Source organism: Cladophialophora yegresii (assembly GCF_000585515.1).
Source record: "Cladophialophora yegresii CBS 114405 chromosome Unknown aczIN-supercont1.7, whole genome shotgun sequence".
NCBI lineage: Eukaryota > Fungi > Ascomycota > Eurotiomycetes > Chaetothyriales > Herpotrichiellaceae > Cladophialophora > Cladophialophora yegresii.
The window spans coordinates 769,465-795,930 of NW_006913051.1; the positions used below are offsets into that span (position 1 = coordinate 769,465).

General features: G+C 55.0%; 8 protein-coding genes across 8 annotated transcripts; 3 read left to right on the forward strand and 5 right to left on the reverse strand.

Moving 5' to 3' along the window:
* Positions 1-2,596: 2,596 nt before the first annotated feature.
* Positions 2,597-4,933, forward strand: A1O7_09414 (endo-1,3(4)-beta-glucanase; the record flags this gene model as incomplete). The annotated part of the gene is made up of 4 exons (XM_007763402.1): positions 2,597-4,497; positions 4,549-4,595; positions 4,648-4,731; positions 4,782-4,933. 4 exons carry the CDS (start codon positions 2,597-2,599, stop codon positions 4,931-4,933), a joined length of 2,184 nt encoding a protein of 727 aa, XP_007761592.1.
* A 762-nt stretch (positions 4,934-5,695) lies between these two features.
* On the reverse strand, positions 5,696-8,794 carry A1O7_09415 (uncharacterized protein; the record flags this gene model as incomplete). Its single annotated transcript, XM_007763403.1, has 1 exon — positions 5,696-8,794. One exon carries the CDS (start codon positions 8,792-8,794, stop codon positions 5,696-5,698), a length of 3,099 nt encoding a protein of 1,032 aa, XP_007761593.1.
* Positions 8,795-9,590: 796 nt separating this feature from the next.
* Positions 9,591-10,520, reverse strand: A1O7_09416 (uncharacterized protein; the record flags this gene model as incomplete). Its single annotated transcript, XM_007763404.1, has 1 exon — positions 9,591-10,520. One exon carries the CDS (start codon positions 10,518-10,520, stop codon positions 9,591-9,593), a length of 930 nt encoding a protein of 309 aa, XP_007761594.1.
* Positions 10,521-11,882: 1,362 nt separating this feature from the next.
* Positions 11,883-14,627, reverse strand: A1O7_09417 (uncharacterized protein; the record flags this gene model as incomplete). The annotated part of the gene is made up of 2 exons (XM_007763405.1): positions 11,883-12,562; positions 12,620-14,627. 2 exons carry the CDS (start codon positions 14,625-14,627, stop codon positions 11,883-11,885), a joined length of 2,688 nt encoding a protein of 895 aa, XP_007761595.1.
* Positions 14,628-15,324: 697 nt separating this feature from the next.
* Positions 15,325-16,578, forward strand: A1O7_09418 (uncharacterized protein; the record flags this gene model as incomplete). The annotated part of the gene is made up of 1 exon (XM_007763406.1): positions 15,325-16,578. The coding sequence occupies one exon, from the start codon at positions 15,325-15,327 to the stop codon at positions 16,576-16,578; it is 1,254 nt and encodes a 417-aa protein (XP_007761596.1).
* Positions 16,579-16,877: 299 nt separating this feature from the next.
* On the reverse strand, positions 16,878-19,564 carry A1O7_09419 (uncharacterized protein; the record flags this gene model as incomplete). The annotated part of the gene is made up of 3 exons (XM_007763407.1): positions 16,878-18,711; positions 18,770-19,487; positions 19,537-19,564. 3 exons carry the CDS (start codon positions 19,562-19,564, stop codon positions 16,878-16,880), a joined length of 2,580 nt encoding a protein of 859 aa, XP_007761597.1.
* Positions 19,565-20,323: 759 nt separating this feature from the next.
* Positions 20,324-21,150, reverse strand: A1O7_09420 (uncharacterized protein; the record flags this gene model as incomplete). Its single annotated transcript, XM_007763408.1, has 2 exons — positions 20,324-20,998; positions 21,055-21,150. 2 exons carry the CDS (start codon positions 21,148-21,150, stop codon positions 20,324-20,326), a joined length of 771 nt encoding a protein of 256 aa, XP_007761598.1.
* Positions 21,151-21,593: 443 nt separating this feature from the next.
* Positions 21,594-23,324, forward strand: A1O7_09421 (ribose-phosphate pyrophosphokinase; the record flags this gene model as incomplete). The annotated part of the gene is made up of 1 exon (XM_007763409.1): positions 21,594-23,324. The coding sequence occupies one exon, from the start codon at positions 21,594-21,596 to the stop codon at positions 23,322-23,324; it is 1,731 nt and encodes a 576-aa protein (XP_007761599.1).
* Positions 23,325-26,466: the final 3,142 nt, after the last annotated feature.

A 26,466-nucleotide genomic window follows, 5' to 3' on the forward strand; every position in this document is an offset into this window, starting at 1 on the left:
CTTACCTCTCATATCCTTACCTCTCATATCCTTACCTCTCATATCCTTACCTCTCATATCCTTACCTCGGATATTATTATCCTCGCTATTCTTATCCACGACAGCTCTGTATCTGTCCTCACGCGTCGCATGGCTTTACACTCCGCCGGCTTCGCCAATGTTTGTTCACAAACCAGACAACTGGCAAGTCGTCACCAGGCCTACATTCTCGCCTGAACATCAATCTTTGTTCTCCACGCTCGTGTCTTCGGCTTCATGCTTCTGTGTAGACCGAGCAATACTTCTTTTCATCACTATTTCTTACCTTGTGCAGGGTTTTGGAGAAGAGACCGAATTTCTGTGCGTCCTCAGCGGAGGTCGTTGCTGGCTGGCCCTGGCCGTAGCACTTCCCTCGTCAGTGGGTGTCAGTTGATCCCTGTCCCCTTCCTACCTCTGATCACGGCGGCACATCGCCTCCCTACCGCTATCGCACTATATCCGGTTTGCGTACAGCTCGTATTCGTACGGAGTGATAATAATCGGCCGAGTCACCAGGAGGGCAGACTAAACTCCACTCGGTGTTGGGTAGCCCGCCGCCATAACAAAGCCTGCGCTAACCATAAACAACATTTCTCGATATTCCTTCTCACCACGCGACACCAATTTGACATTGCGCTGTGAAGTCGAACCACGCACGTCATCAATCTTTTTACAGCGCGCTGACTGCCGTGATCGTGGGCTCGAATATGTTTGCGACTCGCTATGAGGATTAGGTCGTCATTTTGGCAACGTCGATTGCCCAATCGAGCCGTTTCCCTGCTGAGCGTGCTACCACTCGCGCCTTCGCGCAAGAGAACACTCCGTACTCCGTGCTCGCCTTCCTTTCTCTTCTCGAGCTGACACGCGACGAAAGAAGTTCACCGCAGGCAGGTCTTATGCAGGAAGCAACGATGGTCCGCTGGCAGTACGCCGACCACTCCCATGCAGGGACGGTCTTTTCTACACGAACCGTTCCCGAGTTGCATTCCTGCATCCACCCACTCTCATACCCTCATACCCTAGAATCCATCTATCCGTCTTTCCTTGTCATTTCTGACTATTAGAAATCCCTGTTGTATATCTATTCATCCCTAGGTCTCGCCGCCGTTACGCGTCGAGCTCGAGCCGTCCTCGCTGGCCACACGGACCGCCACAGTCGCCGTGCATGTACGCGCCAAAGCCGTCAGGTCTCTCTCTGGTATGCGTGGACTCTCTCCTTCAGTACTCCTCTATCTATCCACCCCCCCCCCCCCCCCCCCCCAATATGGAAGTTTGTTGTCATATGTCAGGCCCAAAGGAGCATACTTCAATAAGCCGCCGTTGAAAGATTACGTGGCTTGGATTGCCCCACTGCCCATCCAAAGGACAAAGCTCTATCACTGTGCTGTTTTCTGGATGTCTCTCCAGCTCTTCGAACCAAGGATCAGAGCGCCTGAGGACAGTCGTGGAAAACTGCTCGTCAACAAGACTTCAGAGCTCTGCCGCATCAAGAACTTGGAGAACAGCTGAAGCCTTCCAGACTATCCTTGCCCGCTGAGCAAGATACAACTCCCTTTCAACCCTCGATCTCATGCATTACACATCGAGTCTAGCTATACTAACAGTGTCACAGGCATTCCTCGCCGCAGCGTTACCTGCCCCTTTGTTTTCCGGTCCGTCAAGACATCGAGATCCCGACTGCGACCCTGAAGTCCCAGGACCAGACCAGAATGCGCTACTAACATCTTCTTCGTTCATACCAGGCACTGCAGCAGCTTCACCCGTTGACAGCTCGGTCGACTCGGCCTCGTCTTCCAATGACGGTCCTCCCGCACCCGCTCCATCGAGTTCATTCTCTCCCGATGTAACGGCGATACAGTCAGGTTTGTTTGTCCTTCGTCCGCAGACACAAGAACTCGCATTGACACATATATCAAGACTCGAGTAACGCAGCTTCGCCGAGCTACACGTCTGCCGTCACCTTTACCGATCCCCACCTTAACATTCAAACCGTCAATATCACCAATCTACCTGCTTCACAGGTGCCTACAGTGACCTCGGCAAATCAGAAGTTTCCGGACACGACAGGAGTGAGCCTCTTGGAGCGATTCTACTATGCAATAGCTAATCGGGCCAGTCGCTCATAACCACCCTCGAGACAGAAGGCAACCCCCCTGTGCAGCCTTTCCCCACAAGCGTGCCGAGCGTCACCTCAGCTACCTTGCAGCCTCTAGGCAGCAGCGTTCTTTTCGGCAATGCAACGGCCGCGAGTACGCTGAGTCCGGTAACAGGGACTATTACTCTCCCAGTATCGACTTTCGAGAATGTCGTCACGACACAAATAGCCACCAGTGTGCCGGTTGAAACAACAGCGGTGATCACTGCAGTCACAGTCCTTCCCACAACAATAACTGCCGACGGGTCTGTTGTAGCCACTTCGGTCGCAGGCACAACGGTTGTGAACACGACTGGGACAGTCCTTGTCGAGACTATACTGGCTGCATTCTCGACTGTTATTGAAACGGTGGCAACCACTCTTACAACGGAACTAGGCTCGATCTCAAGTCTCCCCACGGCAACCTCGACCTGCTTGTTGAGCATGGGCTGCTACGGGCAGGACATTTTCCAACCTGTCGCGCTCGGGGAACCTCCGAACAGCATCGGCTTGCGTGACGGCCACCCAGTTCCGCGTTTGGGAATCTCAGATCCGGGCGGGCCACTGGAGACCAACAAATTCTACCAAAACTTCGTTTTGGGGTCACAGGGTTCTCCCAGCTTTGTGATGCCGTATACATTGACATGGGCCAAGGGCAGCGGCAATGCTCTGAGCTGGGGAATGGCTATCTCTCATCTTGATGAGTCGCAGAAAGTCTTTGGGCCCAGCAACGCTGACATACCAAATGCACCTGCAGGGTACTATATCAACGCCCTCGGCATCCAGTCACTTATCCTGTCAGCAGCAGAATTTGGCCAAAATACTGCCCTGACCACTGACTCCTTGTTGCCGTTTTCCGTCAATGTACATCTTCAGCCCTCATTTGGTTCAGGTTCGGTACTCACTATGCCCGTGGTGCAAGGAATGTCCTTTGTGACTGGACAGTACGTCAATCTTCAACCGGCCATACAAAGCAGTGTCTTCTTCAGAAGCATTGCCGCTGCTGGACAGCCGGCGCCGGGCATTTACAAGTACAGAGTTACTTTGGAAGACGGAAAGATCTGGCTGATCTATGCCATACCAGTCAATGGGTTGACGCCAAACTTCCAGCTTGTATCCAGTACTCTGCTTCGGGGATTGCCAAACTGGTACGGTGATATCCAAATTGCGAAGCTTCCGGATGACTCCTCGGAGTCAATATATGACAACGCTGCCGGCGCTTATCCAACAGCTGGCCACATTGCTGGTTCTGCTCACAATACGACGGCTCAGTACAGCTTGTCTTGGTCCAAAGGAGGGGCTTATTCGGCCAACACCACGCTTCTCATGTTTGCTTTACCTCACCACTGTGACTCTTTTGAATCGAGTACAAGAAGCAACATGACCAACCTGACACTGGCTACGACGACCAAAGGCAACGCCACGGCAGTCGTCGGCGACTTCTGGGTGTTGGAAGAGACCAGCCTCCCCGTATCGATGGGGTTTGCACCATGGCGGCCAGAGGATGCCACGGATGCTCAAGGGTCGCTAACGCTTTCTCAGGCTGCACTCTCCCTCATCCAAAACATCTCTGCAATCGAGGCCTCCCAGAACATGTCAGCCCAGTCGAACCTCAACAGCATGTACTACAGTGGGAAGGCTCTCAGCAAGTTCGCACAGCTCGTTTACACAATGCATGATCTCCTCGATCAGCAAGAGTTGGCCAAAGCCGCCTTGCTAGAGCTGGAAAGCTGCTTCGAAGTCTTCTCGACTAATCGCCAGCAATTCCCTCTGCTCTACGACACGGACTGGAAAGGGCTGGTGTCTTCTGCCAGCTATGTGACGGGAGACCCTGGAGTCGACTTTGGCAACTCGTATTATAACGATCACCACTTCCACTATGGGTACTTCCTCCATGCTGCCGCCGTTATTGGATATCTCGATCCAACCTGGCTTGTTGCCAACAAAGACTATGTCAATGCGCTGGTCCGTGATGTGTCAAACCCAAGCTCTCTGGACCAGTGGTTCCCCGTCTTCAGATCTTTTGACTGGTATCATGGACATTCCTGGGCTAAAGGACTGTTCGAGTCTGGCGATGGAAAAGACGAGGAATCGTCTTCCGAGGACGCCATGTTTGCATACGGACTGAAGATGTGGGGCAAGACCGTTGGTGACGCCTCTATGGAAGCTCGAGGCAATCTGATGCTCTCGGTACTTTCACGCAGCCTCCAGAACTACTTCCTGATTACATCGGACAACACCAACCAGCCTGCCGATTTCATTGGCAACAAGGTCACCGGGATCCTTTTCGAAAACAAAGCCGACCACGTGACCTATTTTGGCGCTGATCTGAGCTATGTCCAGGGGTGCGTGCAGCCACTCTGGTTTCCCCTTGGATCTCCACTGACTTTGACTAGAATCCACATGATCCCGATCATGCCATTCTCGACACTGACCCGAACGCGTAAGTCGAATGTTTCAGTTACTGCCGCACATTACTGACCATTTGGTGACAGAGCAATTTGTGCACGAGGAATGGCTGACATACTTTGCCGACGGTGCCGTCCGACAAGCCATTGATATTGACGGTGGCTGGAAAGGTGAGAATACTTGCCTTGCGGTTGGTTTCGCAATGCTGACTGATCTGCAGGTATTGTATACGCGAATCTTGCGAACATTAACCCGTCAGCAGCATACAACTTCTTTACTCAGCCGAACTTTGACTGGGGCTGGATCGACGGCGGAGCATCTCTAACGTGGTACATCGCATACAGTGCTCTGCTTGGAGGAGCGACGACATAACGAGAAAGAGGTTATGAGGGACGACATTCATGGAAATGCAAGCATAGCGATGGGCAGGGTATGCATAGTCGGAGTTTTGTGCTATTTCAGCAGAGCGGCGTATCCGGGCGGGGAGAGGCCACCTTGGGAAACATATAAAGGGGCGTCATGAACAATGGAATAGCAATAGTGGTGGACGTGCTTGGCCGAGGATACAGAAAATGTCACAACCATTCTTCCGCCTTTGATATGCAGTCTGCATCTGTGATGAACGCAAGTGGTACTTTGACATCGGGGCCAAGGCCCTGCTCTCACCATATTTCAGGGGTCTGAGTCTTCACCCTGAAATGCTGAGGTCTTTCCTGTGCTGTCGACCCGTCGAATCCGCTTATACGGCGCGCGATGTTCAAAGTCAAACGGAGAACAAGTCCCTGCTTGGACAAGGGTAACTCCCCTCCATCGCCTCGTCCAAACTGCTCTCCCAGGCTGGTAGCATCTGTTGGCTCTCCGACAGAGTCCTTCCCACCTATGCACTTTTATCCAAACCAAGCTACTTACCACAAGGCAAGCAAGTGCCCTTGAACTCTGCTTGGCCGCTGCCTCCCCGAGTGCGAGTGCGAGTGCTCTCGGGAATCACAGCCAATGAGCCATTGACTGAACCTGTCCGTGTACCTGCACGCAAGGTAAGGTACATACTATTACTGAAGCGCAGAATCTCGCTTGCAGCTCATGCATCACTCACACATACCTCACCGCTCACACATATCTCCCAGCCCCCCCTATTCACAACTCCTCCATCGCCCTCCTCAACCGCACCGCCCCCTCCTCCCGACTCTCCTCCCACGCCTTCCCCCGTCCGAGGACCCTCCGCGCCGCACTCCTCGCCTTGAACCGCCACTTGGGCTCGACTTCCCCGCCTGTCCGCTCCCTCTGTTGTGGACCCAGTTCCGCGTACCGCTGCATCATCCAGAGCGTCTTGTTCACGATCTCGGTCCATTGGGTCACTGAGATGTTTGTGAAGTCTTCTGCGGTACCCGTTGCAGAAGCGCTTGCAGAGGCGGTGGTGAGGGTGTTGAGCCACGCCTTTTCGGCTTGCGTGAGGGCATTGTGTGGCCGGCGGCGCCACTCGGAGATGAGGCATAACGTGGTGTATAATTCTGGTGAGGACGTGGCGAGGGGTGTGATTTGTTTGTCGATCAGCGCGAGGAAGGAACGGGGGGTGTAGGGGAGTTTGAAACCAGATGCCACTTTTGGTCGTCCTGGCGCTCCCGCTTCCGCTCCCCCGGGTTTCTCTTCGGGAGCCGGCTTTTGCTCAACAACCGCCACACCCGCTTCTACTTGCGGCTGTCCGGCTTGGTCTGCCTCCTTTGGCTCCTCGTCCTCGTTCCCGTCCTCGTTCCCGTCCTTCGCCTCGGCCTCGGCCTCGTCCGCTCCCGGATACGTCCAATGCTCAATCACATACTCGGTCAACACTTTCAGAATCCCTAGGTCCACACAGCCTTCTCCTTCCCTTTTGCCGCGCAGTTCAATCACCCGGCTCATCGCCTGGATGATTTCCGCCCACGGTGTGCCCGCACTGGGTGGGATGCTTGCCGCAACGGTAAGGTAATTGTCCCAGATGCGCGGGTCGTCCCGCTTGAGCATTGCGGCGCGGCGGAGGGCACGGAGAGCGTCCCTCACGTGGCGGTAGGGGTCTACTTTTCTCTCTGGCATGCCATCGGTCTGGCTCTGATCCTGGTCTTGGTCTCCGTCCCGGTCTGGGTCTAGTTTCTGACCCTCCTCTGTCGGCGGCGCCACCGGCTTCGGCATGCTAAGTAGCGCGACGGCGAGGTTGGACCAACTCTCGGCGTCCTGGTCCTCCAGCTGGACGCACCGCGTGAAGGATTCCACCGCGGACGTCCACGCTTCCTGTTCAAGCTGGATACACCCCAAAGAGAACCAACTCGCTCGGTCGAGGCGCGAGATGTTCAGCGCGAGACGATACGCCTCGGCTGCGCGCTGGTAGTTGCGTTGCTTGGTGAGGAAGTACCTGCCAAGAGAACGTTGGGCGCGGGCGTATCGAGACGACGACACGGTCCACGAAAGAACGTAGTAGTCTGGTTGGGAGAGAATGTCGCCTAGGATGCAGAGCAGGCGCGGCGCGTCTGCCGGTAGCGGCGATCTGAGCTTCTCTTTGCCCGGGGCGATAGGTTTTTGTGCAGCGGCGTCGTCGAAAAGAAGATTCTTGAGCAATTCCACGGCTTTGGCTTCTTGGTCCGTCGCCGCGAGACACAATGCCACTTCGGCGTGCATTTGCAGGCGTTCGTAGATCTCCAGCGCGGTCTTGAGACCGCCCATCGATGTCCAGCGCTGGGCGAGTTCCGCCTCGAGCTCCCACCGGAGGGGCGGCGACAGCTGGTAGATGTACTTGAGGCGTTCGGCCACCGAGGCGGATTCCGAGGGGTTGGGCTTCGGTAGGAATGTAGTGGTTCCTGTGTCCGCGGGTGTGCTGGCAGACTCTGCTTTCGATGGCGGAACGCTGTGCGACGTCTCGGCAATGACTTGGTCGACTAGCGCTTGTAGCTGTAGAAGGCCCCGCTCGGCCGTCCTGGCGCGATAGCCTTCTATCCGGCTGCGGACGAGCAAGGCTTGTGTATAGACCTGCCAATTGGACGAGCCGCCGTCCAGGACCCTCGTGGCGTAGGGGAGCGTTTCCTCGCGCACCAGACCGTCCTCGGGCGAGGTGTTGGTGATGCTGCTGGCCGTGGCTAACAGGATGGCGCTGTCCATGGGGAAGAGGAGCGGTTGGTCTGCCGGGTCGAGCGCCGCGAGGTCTGGTGGCAAGGACGACGGGGAGGAAGCCACGCGTGTCATGGTGTCTACCGACACGGAGGGGGAGTGCGCCGAGGATGCTGACTTGAAGTGGATGCTTTCGAGAAGCGTATCATCGTTAAGTAGGACATTCTCGGGTTGAATTGGTGCAGATGTAGGTTCATTGTGGTTATGAGGGCCCGTCGATGTCGCCGTCGATATCGGTGTCACTGTTCGGTGGGGTGTCGAAGACGATGCCGTTTCAGCGTCCGCAACTGCGGGACCCTCGGCCTTACTATTTTTCCGACTGCTGTACGGCTGGGGTTCACGGTCTCTACTCTTCGCCAGCACGACCAGCTGACTGGTGTCCCTATCCTGGAACTTCGTCCTCTTGCCCAACGCACCGGTCAGGACGAAGTGGAAATCGCGCGTCGATGCCGCCCTGGCGAGATCTGTCCTCGCGAGCGCATCATCTCCGTAGTACGTCCGTATGACGGCCCGCTCGACCATGAACTCGACGTAATGTTCCTCGGCGGCGGACCCGCCAAAGGCCAACCGCGCAGAGAGCTGCTGTTCCAGGACGCCCGCATCCGAGTAGATGACATCCCTCAAACTGGGGGACTCCTCTGAGAGTAATTTTTGGTGCCAGAAGTTGACACGCATGCGCGCCCTCCGACCGTTGAAGCCCGCTTCGGCCAGCGTGGTCGTCGACAAGATGACCTTGGCTAGCCAGAACAGCTCAATGTGCGGTGTCAAGGGGTAAGGCCGACACCCGTCGACAGATAGGTGCTGGAACAAGCCCTCCCTGAGCGCCGTCAGGTCCCCGTCCCCTCCACGATACGTCCTCGGGAAGATGACTTGTTCCGGGTCAAAGTCGAGGGGCGGGCCCGTGCAGTTGGCTTGCAAGAAGGCCTCGAGCGCCGTGTATCCGAGCTTGAGGATCGAGAGCTGCTGCGTGGCGTCGTTGAGCAGGAACTTCAGCCGCGAGGTGACGCCGCCGATAAAGGGCGTGGGTTCGGCGTGCGTGGCATCAAAGCCGAGTAGCTTGCGGGTCAGGGTGTCGTGGAGGACTTCGAGGAACGACGTCCCCATCTTGGGGTACGGGAAGAGGTGCTCCATTGTCGTGCTGTTCACGGGGCCCTGGGGTGGCAGATATTCTTGCTTGGAGCCACGGGGCAAAGATCGTGGCCTAGTACCACCTATTTGTCCCGTAGCGGAAGAATCATTGGTCGCCGAAAATTTTTGAATAGGCACTGACTGGGTGACTGGCTGACTGATAGGTGACTGCCTCGATCTAGCCTCAAGGAAATTGAGCAATCGAGACGCGAGGAAATGATCCTATGGAATGATTGTATTCACAAGTTGTAGTTCAGCTTTGCATATATGCGCACGACACAACATTACAGTAGCCAAGCCGGGCAGCCGCCGCCTGGTGTCAGAGTGAGTGAAGCCGTGCAGTGGACTTGTGGCGAATCAGGGTGAGGCGAGAAAGGTGTGTTGCGTCGATTGACTTGCCGAACTGCTGCTGGCGTGAGTCTTTTCTTTGTGCGCGCATCACCTCAGGTGTCGCTCGCAAAGCGGGGAAATACAGAAACGAAGGTGGAGATGAAAAAAGTGCATACCCAAAAGTCAAGTCTCGCTCAAATGGGATTCATTTCTCATACACACACCCACACACATACCTTCTACCGAGCATCCTGGGTACAGTAGAATGTGTTTTCGGCGCAACTGTCGATACGTCGCACTCCCACACCCCATGTACTCCGTATAAACGAGGGTATCTCACAGAAGATGTAAAAATTGGTCCACATGTCACCACCAAAATGGTGCTTCCTTCAATTGTGGTTTGGAAAGGCAGAATTCTGCGTCCCGTTCGAACGGCTTTTCTCTATATCCGCTTTCCAGTTCGGCCGGCCTGAGCCGCCTTTCGCTTTCTAAACGCACTTCTATATTGAATGCGGCCGATCGTGCCAAGTCCGTACGCCAGGAAGAACAGCACCGTCCAAGCGCACGTGACGATCAATCCAGTTGGGAAAATGCCCAATGTTGTTCCAGGCAGCACAAACGGCGCTGCAGCTGCAATGGCGGCGGTGGCTGCCGTGGGCGTCACAAGCCCATTCACAAATTCATCCTTGAACTGTCCGACCACGAACCACGCGCCGTCCGTGGCACTGAGGTTGGCCATGATAGGCTGCGACGAGTCAATGGCAGCATTGATCTTGACATCCGGGAGCATCAACGACATGACTTGGGTGTCGTTCAGCTTTGTCAGGTCGAGGTTCGACTCGAAGGTACCGAAAAGAGTGTACTGCTGAACCTCTTGCATGCTGCTCTGTCGCGGCTCCAGGTCTCGCTTTCTCCGCTTGGTCAGCGACTGAAATATGGTGCTGGTGGGATAGGTCAAGCTGATCATGATATCATTCACAGGCACGTCTGCAAACTCCTCACTGGGCGTGAACATCTGGTAAAGCCGGAGATCCGCCTCAAAGGCGCCAGCCGTCATGTCGAACTGGATGATATTGTAGCAGGCCGCCATCCCAGCAGCATTCTCCACGGAGGTGAGCTTGCCGAGACTGCTGACACAGGCGTCCGCAATTGACTGGTTCATCGCGGCATCGGGTGCCGTCACAGACAGATTTCCGTTCGATGACATCTGGGGCGCTCGTCGGAAAATTTTGTTGACATCCCTCTTCATTCCCTCCTCGAGGTGATTTCTCCTTCGGAAGGCGTTGGGTAGGTGGAGGATTGCTTTGGCGGAGATAACGTCGGCTTCGGCCAACAGCAACAATGCTGAGGCTACAATGCTTGTAAAATGCATCTTGTTTTGTTTCCTGTTGCTTTTCAGAGTGTATATGTGCGTAGTTGGTGGTTCGAAGTTCAAAACGAGTCGTCGAGACTGTTGATCAGACCAAGCACTGCTTGTTCAAAAGGTATGTAGGCACGGCCAGCGACTGCCAGAAAAGAATGGAACTGCTCGAAGAGAAGGGAGTAGGAGACCTGCCCACGAGCACGCGATGATGGGGAAAGAATGGAGTTGAGAGGAAAGGAAGAAAGGAGAGTGTTCCTGGCCTGTGCAAAGAATGTGGTTTGAAGGGGTGTATCACAACCCAAGACGGGGAGGAATCAGTATAAAACATTTGGCGTACGGGATTCCCTTCCATCACGTTCACTTGACACATGCTGGTGGACCCAGAGGGAGACTCGGCCTGTGGGGTCTTCCACCGAGCCGGCCATCGCGTACACTGTAGTGAACGGAGTACGCACACAGGAGGTGCAACGACACGGTTTGAGTACGACGACGGCGAGGCCCCAAGTGGAGGCTGGCATGAAACATGGACAAGGCTCGAGCAGATCGACGCTCCAACTCGGCATGGTCCAAGTGGGATGTCGCAAGAGGGGTTGCATGGGGCGCGACCAGCGTAAAGACCGCGGCGTCAGAACACACAAGCGAATCGCTGGCCTGCTGCTCTCCTTCGTTGCGCATGTGCTGCTGGTAAATCTGGGATGCGGTCGTGTGGTCCTGCCCCGAACGACGCAGGATGCGCAGGCGAAGGAATGGCGTCTCGGAAGTGGCTGCTTTGCCGGCAGATTCGACACAATGGCGCGCACCTAAATGCAGGCAGGGGCAGGGACGGGGCTCCGTCATTGGCGCGCCAGGGCCAAATAAAGGGAGGCTCCTCCGCCTATCGTCTCAGGCTCGATCTTGAAACCCACGCTTATCCGCGCCCCTGTCCGTCGTTGTGCTCCCGAGGCTCCCTATCCATTCGCTCTGGGCGTCTGAATTTTCGATCGCGCCTTGTTTCGGGCCCAAGCAGAGCCGCCGCGCATGGAAACCAATTCAGCATATGAGCAGCTCTGGTCCAACCACCCACAATGGCAATTTCAAGGGCATCAAAACATTTCTTCGCGACCAGACCGGCCGCCGTGGCTATTCTTGACTATCCGCGCGCATGCGAGGCTGGGGGCAAAAGACAATTGTTATTATTGACAACGAGGCTGGCCGCGGCGCGTGCTCTCATCATTGCTCAAGATTCTGGAGCCAGAGACTGCGTTGCTCATTAAACATTCACAATTGCAAGTCCTGGGAAATTGCTGCAATACCACCGAGGCCATGTTCAGGACACGCGCACATGTACTCGCACATCTCGGCGATATCGCCTATTGGATCGCACACCTCTCTTTAATTCCCCGACCCTTGCACCAGACGTAAAAACTCCCTGACTCGCGGTAACTGTGAGTTGTTGCTCATCTCCTTCTGCTCACTGATGACGGCCTGCACCAGGTTATCCAGCAGCTCATCGACCTTGTCTTCATCTGCGCCAGTGCACAAGCTGACGATCTTCTTGTACCGCTCTTCCAACTCGCTACTGCGAGCCTTGAGCGTCTTGGCCGTCTGCTCCAGTTGTTGATTGTGCCGCTGATACACCTTGGCACGTCCAGACATGACCTCCGCTCTTTCCAGGCTGGCCAGGAGATTGCCTTGCTCCTGGTTCAAGGCCACATTGCTGGGGTCAGCTTCTCCATTCTGCAACAGTTGTGCTATTACCGGCAGCTGCCCGTCCAGGTCGAGACCTTTGTCCGCCTCGCCCACGGCGACGTGCTCCTGTATCGTCGCTGGGGGATCCATCGCACTGAGTTCTGCGCGCAGTTTGGCGGTCGCCTGCCGCAGATTGGCTATCTTCTGCTCCAGTTCGTCCTTTTCTCGGACCTTGGCGCGTGCGTCTTCCAGGCGACGTCGCTCCTCTGCGAGCGAGTTGCCGGATTCCTTGAGCGCTGCATTGGTCTTGTCCAGTATGTCCTTCTTTTCTTTCATTTCCGCTGCAAAGTCAGCTTCAGACTGTGAGAGAACTTCTCTGATCGCTGCAGTCTCTGTTAGCGTCTCCAAGGCATCATGTGAGCAATGGCTCTGGCTCTTACAAGTCATGAGTCCCTCTTGAGCATCCTCGAAGGACTTCTGAGGAGATCCGTTAGCTATCGAAGGTTGCTCAAACAGGTTAGTCAAATTGGGGTCAGTGATGCCACCAGTTGCCTGGCCTTGCACTCCAAAGTCCACAGGAGCAAGCCCGCCACGATTGGCGATGCTTGCATCGGCTCCGACTTCAATCAACTGATCGATAATGGCGGTCGTACTGGTCCTCGCGGCCAGGTTGAGTGCTGTGTCTCCCGCCTTGTCTTGCGCATTGACTATATCTGACATGAACCTTGCCAAAGTCATCGGATTCGCTTGACTCTGGGCGTTGACCCCGTTCATAGCATCGAACGACATGATCGGCTGCGACGCCGTTCCTTGCCGGATCACGTACTCTAGCAGCGACTCCAGGTAGTATTTTCCCACAGACGCTCTGCCCTTCATTGCGGAAGATACAGCAATATGATGCAGAAGGGTCCGTCCACGCCCGTCTCTGACTTCAATGCTGGGTCCAAGAAGCTCGAGTAGAGCTGGAAAGCTGTTGCGATCCAGATTGTTTCGTGCTTGACATGCAGCTATCAGTGCTGTTTCCCCTCCACTGTTGGCCCGCCGCATGTTGAAACCCTTGTCGAGCAACTTCCGAACTAGGGCTATGCGTGCCAGAGTCGCCGCCCAGTGCAACGCAGTGTTACATGATCCATCGATGGGCATCTCAAACTCGTCCCCACTCAGGCGCAGAAAAGCGGGGTGGTCGTCAAAGTCTGTTCTTTCGGGGTCGATAAATAGTTCAAGGAGAAGATCTTTTTTCTGCTCCTCCAAGGGACCCGAGGGGTGCGGGAGTGGCTCAAGTCCATGGTGTAGAGGATCCGAGGCTATGAAAGATTGACTGGGCTGTGAGAAAAAAGAGACATTCGGCTCTGTGGGAGTACCGTCCTGCATGCTGAGATCAATCGCACCATCATAGAGGAAAGAGGACTGAGGTGAAGGACGAATGCGCTTTCGCGGCGGCTCTTGTCCGTCGGTGTTCGGAAACTCTGCAAAACTTGCGCCCTGGCTCATGATGCCGCCATTCGTGCCGAAGCTGTCCTGGGTCGTCATACTGGGCATACTCTGCTGGCTCCCGTACATGGGTTCCTGGCTATAGTTGAACTGTTGAGATGGTCTTCGAGGCCCGGCCGAGCGGCGTCCATCCATATTCGGGGAGTCCAAGCGTGTTCTGTTGAGTGCATGAATGGCATTTGCTGCTGTACTGGACATGTTCTTGAAAAATGTGCCGCCAACTGACTGTCCGGAAGGTCGACCGTCTCCACCATACATCCGCTTTCTCTGAGCGGCCATGGCTTGTTCTTTTGTGGGCGTTTCAATACCCTGCGACGCGCCCGGCATGCCGTCCGAGCCGATCTCGTACTCCAGCAGTGGAAGCAGGAGCTGTTCGACACCATATTGTCTGCAGAACTCGCGACCACGCTGATAGTTGACCCAAGTGCCTTGGTATTTGCCGTAGCCGCCTTGGACCTTTTCATGCTCGCCGGTGATTTCTTTCTCAAGCACCTTCGTTCTCTTCCCTTTATCAACTCCTGCAACCTTGAGTATCTGAGTGGCATTCAGCCAAGAGTCCGCTCGCCGCCGCATGACCGCAACACCGTTTACCTCCATCTCAAAAACGGAGACATTGGAGTATACAGCCGTATAGATCTGCGGCTTCGCGCCATTCGAGTATAGGTTTGGCTGCGCAAACATGTTTGCCTCGGCGTATCCGCCAAAACTGTTTGGGGCGGCCATCATGCCTCCATTCGTGCTGTACGCCAGTTGCTGCTGCTGTACCTGACCTTGTTGGTGATGCTGAGATGCTGGTCTCGGAGGAAGAGGGGTGGGCGCGGGTGTGGAAGCGACCGACTGAGCTTCGTACGGCCCCATAGACGAAGGGTCTTGGGGAAATGGGGCGTTCATAGAATTAGAATGGCCGTGCTGGGGGAATGACGGAGGTGGTGGTGCATAAATACCGCCTGATGCCATGATGAATGCGCAAGCTAGTCAGATCGCTTCGGCAAAAGCGTTTGTCGCGAGAGTGGTGTTTGATGGGCCCGGTCAGAGCATATCGGCGCAAGTGAGATATCGATTCTGCTGATGAGCTGCGCCCAGGGGTTCTCCGAATGCAGTTTCCTCGCCAACTTCTTTCTCCTGCGATAGTGGCCGGCGTAACTCAAGAGGCCGGACCTCTCAACACTAGACGTATGCGACGAACTCTCGTGGGGTAAGTGGAAGTGAGCGCAGAGCACGGATCGAGTCTCGAATTCGGCTGAGCGATGTTGCACGGAGCAGGGGGACAATCTCGGCCTATTGACGCTGTCGGGCAGTCAATCAAGGCAGTCCTTAGATCTGCTGCTGTCGGTATCGTCACTGCTGCTGGGAAATAGACAGCTGTGCTCTACGCAGCTATGATCTCTGTGAGGGTGGTTGGTGCAGTCGTCGTCTATCCTTCCTCTCGGTTACAGGGTGCCGTCGAAATTGGTCACGTCTTTTGGCAGCGTGTGGAGCGGGGGATTCACTGGAGTGTCTGCCAAACTCGCGTCCCTTTTAGCGCGTTTTGCGCGGCCTTTCACAAGAGTTTCGTTCTCCACTCATTCAATCATCCATCATTCACCTGTCGCTCAGCTTCCACTCACTTGTCCGCTGGCTTTCACTCTTCACACAGCCGGGACCGACAATGTGAATGCCTCCTCCAGAATCCAACCCACTACACATCTACCGCGCGTGCCTTCGCGAATGCAGCTACCTCCCGCTTCCACAATGTCGCTCTTACATGCGCAAATTCACGATCGAAAAGTTCCGTAGTTTCATACCGAGACGATCGGGCAGAAATAAGCCCGGCAGAAAGAACAATCCGGGAAATGCCCCAGTGCTCGCTCCAGAGACGGTCACCCATCTACTCAGGCTCGCGAGGAAATATGCGGCCGTTCTCAGACATGCGAACCATGGACATACTCCTCAATTGCAGAAAGTCCTGCGGATGACCTATGGCAGAGTGGGACCCCACAAGTACAAACTTCTAGCAAAGTTTCTAAATCCCAGTGCGGATACTGCTGGTGGGCGGTCAACGCTACTAATGGAACCCGATGGTGAGGAGGAGGATGGAGAAAAGGTCTTGAACGACCCTGGTGGTGACGATGGACTGGAAGAACTGCTAGAAGACGAAGAAGCCGCCGAAGACGCCGGCTCAACACCAGAGAAAGATACTCTATACCCTTCGCTCTGCCCGACAGTTTCCACCACCGCCTTCACAACCTTCTACAAAGAGGCCAAAGTACCCGATCCGCCCGTCGAAGAGAAACCTCCCAGCTGGAAACTCGATGTTCCTCCCCGCCTGCAAGCCCTGCTGGTCTCCCAATCCCATGAACAACCTCATTTTACCCGCGTGGGTTCTTCTCGACGTGTGAGACTGAGGTTCTCCCCACCAACGCATACGATCTGGGGCAAGCCCCTGCCTTTCTCGCGGTACAAGAACCAGAGGATAAAATGGTACAAACATAATATGCAAGCAGCATTACCTCCTCTAGAATCAGAGGCAGCATACTGGGAAGTCCACAATCTTGTGACGGGAAGGACGGAATTCCCGGCGCCCATCCCGAGACGGACGTCTGCACGGCTGAGCGCTGAGGATGATCTGCGGGAATCCCTCCAAAAACAGTCCAGCTTGCTTCTCGAGGGTCCTAGTTTTGGTTCCAGGCTCAAGGGAATGGGTCGACGACATGAGATCACGCCACGGCTTCTGCAGAGGATGCTTTCGCGGGTGGTGTTAAGTCAGACACCACTCGTCAAGACGGCTGCTCCAGGCACAAAGACGGAGGCTGATAGCGGCGTGGTGATTTATTGGGACGACGGCATGTCTCATCAGCGATATTCCAGAGCGCAGGAAAGGATACGCGAGCCAGTACCGGAGAAACAGGCGGGACTTTTGTTCGCTTGACAGCTGCAGTTGCCTTGGGAATAACGACCCAGACGTCCAGCGCACGGGGCATCAATCAATAAGCGATTCAACGTGCCAGTACAGTAGGTAGGCCTACCTGTCCCATAAATCCATCAACCACCCGGGCTCTTTCCATACGTGCTTCAGGGCGAAGCGTCAATCGTCCATCCCACCCCTGCAAATAACCCCTTCATGAACTTGACCATGGAAACACTGGTTCCCTTACCAGGACCCTCGCCCACATAGACAAATCTGTCCTACAAGTCCCTCCTTTCCACACAATCTATCCTCGTTCCAGGTCAATCACGTATACACACTCTGCAAATTTTAACCGTTAGCACGTCATCCTGGCAGCCACAAGACGGGAAGACACTGACCTCAGTATAAGCATTAACCTGCAGCCCGCGCTCGGCCATCTCCTCGTCGCAGAGGAAGTCCAACGGCATCCAGACCAGATGGCCGCGAATCTTGTCCAGCTCCTTCCTGACCACCTCGACCGGCATGTGCGGGTCGTGCAAATGGCCCTGCTTGATCGTCTTGCGGGGCGCAAACGCGTCGTAGTCCTTCCACGACTTGATGTTGTTGTCCGGGTCGGCGCGGAACAAGTGGCGATAAATGTCCGTATTGGTCGTCGCCTGTTTGATCCAGAGATCCCACACGCGGTCGGCGAGCGGATCGGCGACAAACTCCCACTCCTCGCCCGAGTAGCTGTCGTTCATGCACACCGTGGGTGGTTGCGCGTTGGGGTCGTCCTTGCCGTCCAGCCCTTGGGCTTCGATGAGGCCGAGATGTTCGCGCCACAGGTGGCGTCGGAGAGTCGCTGCGTGGTGGCCTGCCGTGTAGGGTTTGCCGTCCATCGTCGTCTCGAGGGGCTGCGTGTCGGTCATGACGATGGCGAGTTCCGAGTCGTGGGAGCCGAGCAGGGAGCGGTCGTTGATGTTGCTCGACCCGCAGATGACGGTCTTGTCGTCGGCGATGAGCAGCTTCGCGTGGATGTACAGCTCTTCTTGGACAAAGTTCTCCTTCTCGGCCTCCGGGTCGCCTTCCCACGGTTCTTCGCTGACCAGGCCGCCCCGGGCCATGGCGTCCTCGGCGATGGACTCCGCCGATGTGACTGGGTCTCTGACGTCGAGGTCCTTGCGCGCGGCTTCGAAGCGGCGTTTGCGGTCGATGATGCGGTGTTGCTCGTCCTCGTTGATCCCGGAACCTTTGTTCTTGCCGCGCGAATCGGCCTCGCTTTTCTCCCCTTCGTAGCCGTGGATGCCGCTGCCCATGATCTCTTCGGCTTCGGCGCGTTGAAGCTCTTGGTACGAGATGCCGGATTCTTTCTCCTGCTGGATGAGCGTGGGCGTCTTGTCGATGCGGTCGTACGCGCGCAGGTTGAACACAAAGATATACTCCGCCGGGTCGATGCCCGCGGCTTTCAGTTGGCCGTGGATGGAGTGTTCGCCACGGTTGATGCTCTTGTATTGGTAGTCCATGATGGCGCGGGTGCCGACGGCGGCGTCATCGCGAAGGTCGCCCGCAAAGCCCGGGATGGCCGGGATGAGGATGATGACTCGGAACTTGCGGTTTTCTTTCGCAGCCCTGATGCAGGCGTTGACAATTGCGCGTCCGACGGTGTTGTGGATGGGCGATTGATGCTCGCCGGTGGATGTGATGAAGAATTGATTTTCAATGTAGACGTAGTGCTGGGCGTTTTCGATCACCTCTTTATACGCGTTTTGAATACTATGGTCGACGAGGATGCCGCTGCTCCAGTCGTCGCTGCTTCGAACGATCTGGGCGTGTACGGAGCCCGGATTCTGGAGCCCCTTGCCCTCGAGCGGGCTTAGAGGGTGCTCGATATACTTGCCCACAGGGTGTTTGGGCCTCTGGATAGCGATGAGGTCTTCGTCAGGGTTTGACCCATCTGCCCTTGATCGAGTGGTCATGCATAAGTAGTCGACGCCTTCATCGCGCTTGTATTTGTCTCTCTTGACGAAATTCCACCTGAGCACAAAGTGCTCGGCAATGTCGATCACACATTCGCCTATCACGGCCATGGCGACGTCGTGCCACGGCATTCTGCCGTAGTCGGTCTTGTTAAGTTCGTTGTGCGACCAGTCTTCCACGGTCTGGAAGTCCATGATTCTGTGGTAATCGGTCAGGAAGTCCAAATGAGGAGGGGAGGAGGAGGAGGATGACTTACCTGTTGTTATTGAAGTCCTGGCCCGGGAAGATTTCGTTGACGACTCCGGAAGGATGCACATCGGCCAGGATGTGCTGCCGGACGTCCCATCTACCATAACACAGGTCCAGCCCGCCAATAAACGCCAAGTGGTAGTCGATGACAATGAACTTCTCGTGGTGGGCCCAATAGAAAGTCATGTCACCGAAGTTCTCGAAGACATTGTGGTCCGGATGTCGCAAGACGTGGATGTTCCCATGGCCAGGACTCCCTTCCGGACACAAAGCGCGCAAAGCGTGCTTCGTGTGAGCCGAATTGCAGGTCAGAGCTTGCTGGACCTCTTTGTACACGATCACGTATACTTGAACGCCACGTTCTGCGGCACGCTTGATGATCTGATCCAGACGCCATTCCTGGTTGAAGAAAGGCGGTCGGCGCAGAAAGAGCTCGGGAGACAGCCACCAATCCTCAATGTAGATGGTCTCTTTGGCATTCTCGAGGGCAACTGACACGGCATGAAAGTAGTCGCGACCATCGACGTACCATTTGATCTTGTTGCTGTCACGCTCTGGGAAGAAGGATTGGAAGCGATGTGATTCGCAAGCCGCCGTCCTCTTGCGGTCGGTCTCCTGCTCGTGCTCCTCGTCATGGCGATGATTCTTGTTGACGAGGTTCTTGAGCTTGCCGATCTTGTGCTTGAAGTGAATTGCCTCGACTTTGGCGTCGTGCAGCTTGGTATCTGTAGGGTATCATTGGCCTGTCCCGTCAATGGAGCGAGAAGTCCTGACCTTTGAGCTTGTCTTTGAGCGACTGCATTGCGCCTGGCCGTCCACGCTAGCCCGACTGGCTGAGGAACAGCGAAGTTGCAATGGCGCGACCTAGCGCCGTGACTTGAGATAGGTCAACCGAGTGTACGAAGCGAGTCGCCTGAGAAGCGAGCGGATTTCCAGTCAATAGCACCCACTAGTGAAAGGGTGGCTTGTAGAGGAGGGAGTGAGACGCGAGAGTGTGCAGAAATGATCTCTTGCCTCAGCAAATATGAAGCCGGATCATACTTCGCATGGACACTCCACTTCCAGCACGAAACTCGAGTCGGCGCCTGTGCGAGGACTCGTCCTCGTGAACTCTATCAGACGCCCGCTCGCTGGTGCCCGTCAACCCACCTCAGGTCAATCTAGCCAGTTGCATACGTCATCGCTCGTCCCAGATTCAGGTGCTACCAGTAACCGGTTCTCTGCTCATGTACTCCGTATTGCACAGAGACCAATTACACGGCGCCTACGTGCCAGTACAAACTTTGCATCCGTCTTAGCCGTGTATTTCTGCAGGACAACCAGCTGGTGAACTCTCGCTAACAGGTGCCAAGATGATGACGGGGCAGGATTGCACGTCTCTTTCTTGGAAAAGCTTGCTCTCAGGGACCGACCTGCAAGGCTGTCTGGTTGGCACGAGGCTGCAGCCCGGTCTAATCGCAATAGCCAGTGTATTCGTAGATTATCTGCGGACTCTGGTAACTCGTATGATCTCGACTCCTTATGTAGTAGAAAAAGCTCCGCTTAGAAGCAACGATTGTTGTTACATCCACCCAAAAGAACCATCGAACTCCCATACAACATCCCCTCGGTACCCAAGGCGTATCTCTTCAAAACTAGGGACTGTACCCTCCTCATAGTATTGCACCAACTTGTCCATATCCTCCTCATCCATTGCATTGAAGTTTTCAGTCGTCCATTTGTCACAAACGTCACTCATCCAACCCATTCTCTTGCTGATGTCGCGTGTGCGCTTGCCTGGCGCGACTTTCCGAAGTTTCCTCCTGAGCTGCCCGACTTTCTTAATGCTGTCTCCAGTGCCCTCCGGAAGCATGTCGCCAATCTGTCGCCGAATGGCGGCCGCCATCCTGGGTCCATTTCCATTCGTTGAGACCATGATTTGTAGAGGGCCATCGCGGTGGACGCTGCCGAAGTAGAAGTCGCATTCCGGAGGCACATCGGCGATGTTCGCAGGAATCTTCAACTTCTTGCAGTATTGCCATATCCGAGTCGAGGCTTCGGGGTCGTCAACAGCAGTAAGTACCATCGCGACATTCTTCTCGGGCTCGAGATCGAGAGGCAGAAATATGCGGTCCACGTGCTTGACCTGCTTCTGCCCTACGCGATATGCTACCTCCTCATTCAGGCCGCTGCGCGGACACACAACCGTGACTGTGGCATCGGCATTGAGTAGGTTGACGATTCGGCCGGCGGCCACCTAGACGGCGTGTGAGCTGCAACCCCAGCGGACATGCTGAGATGGTAGAAACTTACTTCGCCACCACCGACCACGAGCACCTCCTTGCCCTTGATTTGCCATGCGAGAATCAAGGAGCCTCCGCCCTGGATCTCTGGGAACTGAGGAGGCATGTTTGGCACATAGCGATAATTGCAAGAAATGCCATAGAGGCAAATCCACCGCCAGGAACTGGGGTCAGGGACTGAAAATGACGACCACCGCTGGAATGCTACGCGATAAGCGAGTCGCCACGGAGCACGCGGAGCTGCGATAGCAATTGCGTCAAATCAAGTTACGCTCGGCCGTAATTCCCTTACCTCTAGTTCACTTTCAGCTCAGACTCCCTTCACTGGCTTCTTGCTGTCAGAGCAACCAGAAAAGTTCCACCCGCCTCAAATCCGCCGCGTGCTAGTGCTTGCCTCCTACAATTACTCACACTTTTCAAAATGACAGACTTGGACATGGGATTCAGTGTCTGACCCACTCAAATCAATCAGTGGATTGTCCGAGAAGATAGGCCTCCTCCCAATCTCAATCTGCAGTTAACCGCAGATCTCTACTCTCAGATATCAAGATGAGAGGCGTCAAGGTCTTCTCAGGCAGATCCCATCCCACCCTTGTCGAGGCGATATGCGAGCGTCTAGGCTCCTCACCAGCCAAGTGCGACTTGGGCAACTTCGCAAATGGCGAAATCAGCGTCCAAATCGGCACTTCAATTAGAAACGAAGATGTCTTCATCGTCCAGAGCGGGAGTCCTCACATCAACGACAGCGTCATGGAAATGCTCATCATGGTAGCTGCATGCAAAGGAGGATCGGCCAAGTCCATCACGGCAGTCATGCCTTACTTCCCTTACTCCCGCCAGTCCAAGAAGAAAAGCCACCGAGGTGCCATTACTGCAAAAATGGTTGCGAATCTCATGGTTGTTGCTGGAGTGGACCACATTATCACAGTTGACCTTCACGCCTCGCAAATGCAGGGATTCTTTGGGAAGCCTGTCGACAACCTCTTTGCTGAACCAATCATCGCAAGATGGATCAAAGGCAATGTGCCCTGCTGGCGGGATGCAGTTGTAGTAAGCAAGAATGTAGGCGGTACCAAACGAGTCACTTCCTTGGCAGATGCCCTCAAACTGAGCTTCGCTCTTGTGTCCACCGACCGGGATCGGTCTAGACATTCACACCACCAAACCAGCCTAGCAGACAGCACCGTGTTCTTTGATGCCATTGAGCCACAGTCGATGCGCTACCGCGAACGCCTGCTGGATGGAGATGACGGACAGGATGCCGACAGCGAGTCCGAGAAGTCACACAACCGAGAATTGTCTCACCGAGGAAAAGTCCACGCAACTACGGGCATCAGTCGCCCTGGTCTTGGAAGGCCGAAAGCGGTAACCATAGCATCCAGCCCCCTTGTTCGGACAGCGAGGGTGGAGTCCACTTCCCCTCCCTCGTCGCCTGACCGGCTATCCCGTGTCGAAACCGCTCCAAACGCCCGCAGACCCTCCGAATATGAAGCCAGTGAAGCACACAATGACCAGCGGGCACGCGATGTCCTTGTGGGTCGGATTGTCCAAGGGCACCTGGTGGACGACGACCATCCATCATCGGCCATGTCGAGCATGTCAGCCTCTCTTGCTAACCTTGCAGCCGACCGTCATCTGCAGGACGGAGTGGACAATCCCGGCAACGACCCAATGACCTCCTCCTTCATGTCGAATGCGTCGTCTTTTCAACCGGAGCATGCCCTGGGCGGTAGCATGGATGCCGCTGCAACATCTGACGAGGAAGAAGAGGGAATCAAGAACCCTGATCTGGAACATACCATCACCCTAGTAGGTAACGTCAAGGATAAGACCGTTCTCATGATGGACGACATCATTGATCGATCTGGTTCATGGATTGCCGCTGCGGAAACTTGTGTGAAGATCGGCCACGCCAAAAAGGTGTACTGCATCGCAATTCACGCTTTATTCGGCGAGGACTCTTTAGAAGAGCTGGAAGCATGCGACTGCATAGATTACATTGTTGTGACAAATACCTTTCCGATATGCCCTGAGCGTGTCCGTGCCTCGAGGAAGCTGATCATGATCGACCTTTCTAATCTGCTAGCTGAAGCAATCCGACGAAATCACCACGGTGGTAGGTACAGAGACATCCTCTGGGAGAAATTGAAGCTGACTCGAATCCAGAGGACATGTCAGCGCTCTTCGCTCATGCGTGAGACCCTCTTAAATGAGAGATTTGTCAAGCCACGAGCTCTAGTCAACCCCTGTAACAGGCTTTCGATCCCGCATCCAGAATGATCGTTCCGTGCGTTTCGTCGACAATCGCAAAGAGCAAGGCTCGCATCTTGCCATCACGGATGCCTACCAACCTGCACAACGCAACCACACGGGCGGATCTCGGTCCTTGCGAGCAAGGGACTGACAATATGTCTGTGTTCGACTTGCGCATACGCCTCGGTGCCACACCTCAAGAACAGGGGACCTTGATTGGCCTCTCTCGAACGTTGACATGTCATGACGCACTGCAGTGCTTGCTGAATGCAGGGAAGTCGTATGTGCAGCCTTGTCATATCCCAATCTCGGATTTCTTTTAGCCACTGCCACCGCCAGCCGGTCGGGGCCCATCGTCAAAGCAGGAGACCGTTCTTCATTTTCGGATCCTCCAATCAGTGCTGCGGCCACGGTAACACAAAACCGAAAAACAACCTGGGATTTTCCAGGAGTTCCCGGAACACCACCACTGCACTTTAATACTCCATAGTCTACCTCCCGCTTGGAGGGCGACTGGGCGTGATATATGACAGCGTCGACTCGAAATGTTCCTTCCCCTCCGACGCTGATTGCTGAGGTCACAGACCAAACGAAGTGGATAAATTCCTTCACCACAGTGCTAAGAGCGAATCGCGCCTCGTATCCAAGCGGCCGTGTTTTCCGGTTGAACCCCGACGCCCCCACGGCCTACCTCTTCGTAGAGCGCTTAAGCAATTCGAGCCACTCCGAACCCCTAGCGGGGTGAAGAACAATGCAGCCATGCGCAACATCCAGCTTGATGCTTGCTAAAGATCACAGCTGCACGATCAATAGCTTGCGCGTCGAGACGGACCGCATGCACATATTTGACAAGGTGTTCCCGGGCCTGAAGGATGCTTTTGCTTTTGGCAGATTTTGACTTCCAGTAGGGCAGCACTAAAGGACCCAGCACAAGGGTTCGATCTTGGAATCTCTCGGTAAAAGATCGACGCTACCTGCGCACCCTCGTCACCGGATCATCGGAATGCTCTCGTAGCCTGACATTCGCTACACTGTCTATGGTCTTCGGGTTTAGCGCCTGCAGCTTGTCTCGCCTCACGATGGCACAGCTGGGTCCCCTCAGCGGCTTGCTCCTCCAAGAAGCTCTGAAACCCCGATTCAATTCGTGACGGTGCGCCACGCACGACCAGATCTTCTCTCGCTGGCATCTGGAAATTCTTAATTGTGCTCCCCGAAATGGCAGCGGTCGGAGTATCGAACGTTGGATCGCACGGGCTTTTGTTGACGCCCCACAACATCCCGCCCGGAAATGGCTCCAGCTCACTCCGTACACAGCACTCTGTACAATACCGTCCCACGCAGCTACGCCTTGAGTGGGCGTTCACGAGAGACATCTACTTCGGCTATTCCAGCGCCTTGTCGAATGAGCGTCAAACTTATCCTAGATGCCAAAAGGCTCTTATTGATCCAGCACCTCGGGTTGTCCCGCGACACCTGGATCTCTTAGGATCGGATCCCTGACCGCCTCGCGTCACTACAGGCCTGCTCGAAGCGAAAATGAGTTGAGTTCGTCCTAGACTGCGGGTGGAATTAGTCCCGCTTCGTCATGGTGCCCTCGAACTTTCCCTTCGCGTCACAAAGTGAAAGAGATTGCCCAGTCAACTGGTCAATTGCAGTTGATAGCGGCCGTGCACCGCTGGAGGCCAAGATCCCTTGCAAATGGCGATCAAACCGCTGAAGAAGTTTTTATGTCAAGGATCTTGCCCCGACAATGTCACCACCTCGATATTCTCTTTCCCCTTGCTCATTCGATTCACAGCAGTCACAATTCCACCTTACCACTCTCTTGACCAGGTGACAGGAGTGTCGGTGCTTTCCCCGTTTACCATGATGGAGTGAACAACCACCATGTGTGTCAACCATCCATGAATCACCATGGTTGTCGTTGAGCCTCATCTACTCGAGACAAACGGGGAAGAGTGCTATAAGTACAGGTCGTCGGTCGATCAATGGGAAAGATCAGACTCTTGCATACGCTACCACAGCAGCTTTCCGCAATCGTTCCTCTACCGAAACATCGATCCATACGAATATCAGAATATATCTTGCCCAACAACTCTAGCAAGCGCGAAGATGCCTAGACCCAGCACCGATGTGAGTCTGATTCTAGTCCCCCCTTCCCCGGGCAGCATATGTCCGTTCCACTTGGGAGTCTTTTGCTCACCCGTGCTCTTCACGCTCATCTAGCCAGCCAATACCCGAATCAATTTCCGTTACCGATATGACCAGTGCCCTGGGCATCAGTACGGGATCATCGCGAATTCACCCCATGGTCCGGACATTATATGGACGTGCCAGAAATGCAGAGCGACCGTTGTCGTGATCCACCAGTGCAAGCTGTGTGGGCACAATCTATGCCCGTCGTGCTTCAACTACAGCAGGCAGCGGACCGGCGGTAACGCGACCCAGGGGCGCAACTACCGTTGACGTCGCGGAGTGGTGAACCATGATTGACGTTCTTGAGTGGTGAACCAGGATTGTATACATGTCCGGGTACTCTGTTACTCTTGTGCTGCTTTGATGCCGAGCACTACCATTCTGCTGATAAGTCACATTGACGCCAGTCTCAAGCCTAGAGTTATGGCTAACATAACTAGCACGCCCTTACCGGTCCATCGGCCTTTGCCCGGATAGCCTTCAAGCCATTGACGGCTGCACACACTCGGCGGCGAACTGGAATCGATGATGACAGCAACGACAATGACAACGACAACGAAACGGATGAAGGGCTCATAGACGATGCTATTAGGTGTTCACGCGGCGCTGGCGGGGGGTTTCCTACAAGACCTAGCTATGGGAGGTACAGTCTATTCAGGGAACTACGCAGACAGCAGAGAACGGGAACCAGCACCCGACGCCTCACGGCAGTGGCAATGGCGGCAGACTCTCATAGATCTTGGCTTTGAGCTTTCTCAGCATCAAACACAGCGACACTATGCTAAAGTACCTTCTGTCGCGGAATGTCGTTTAGCCGAGTTCCTATTCTGCCGGGATCAATTACCTTTCTTTGTTCCCTTCCCTACCCACTTTTCCTGGCGACGAGACAGGCTACCAAACAAACGTGCTGTATCTCCAGACTCGCTTCTGCCTGGATCCTACACACACAGTCCTTTGTCTCCGCTTGTTCACC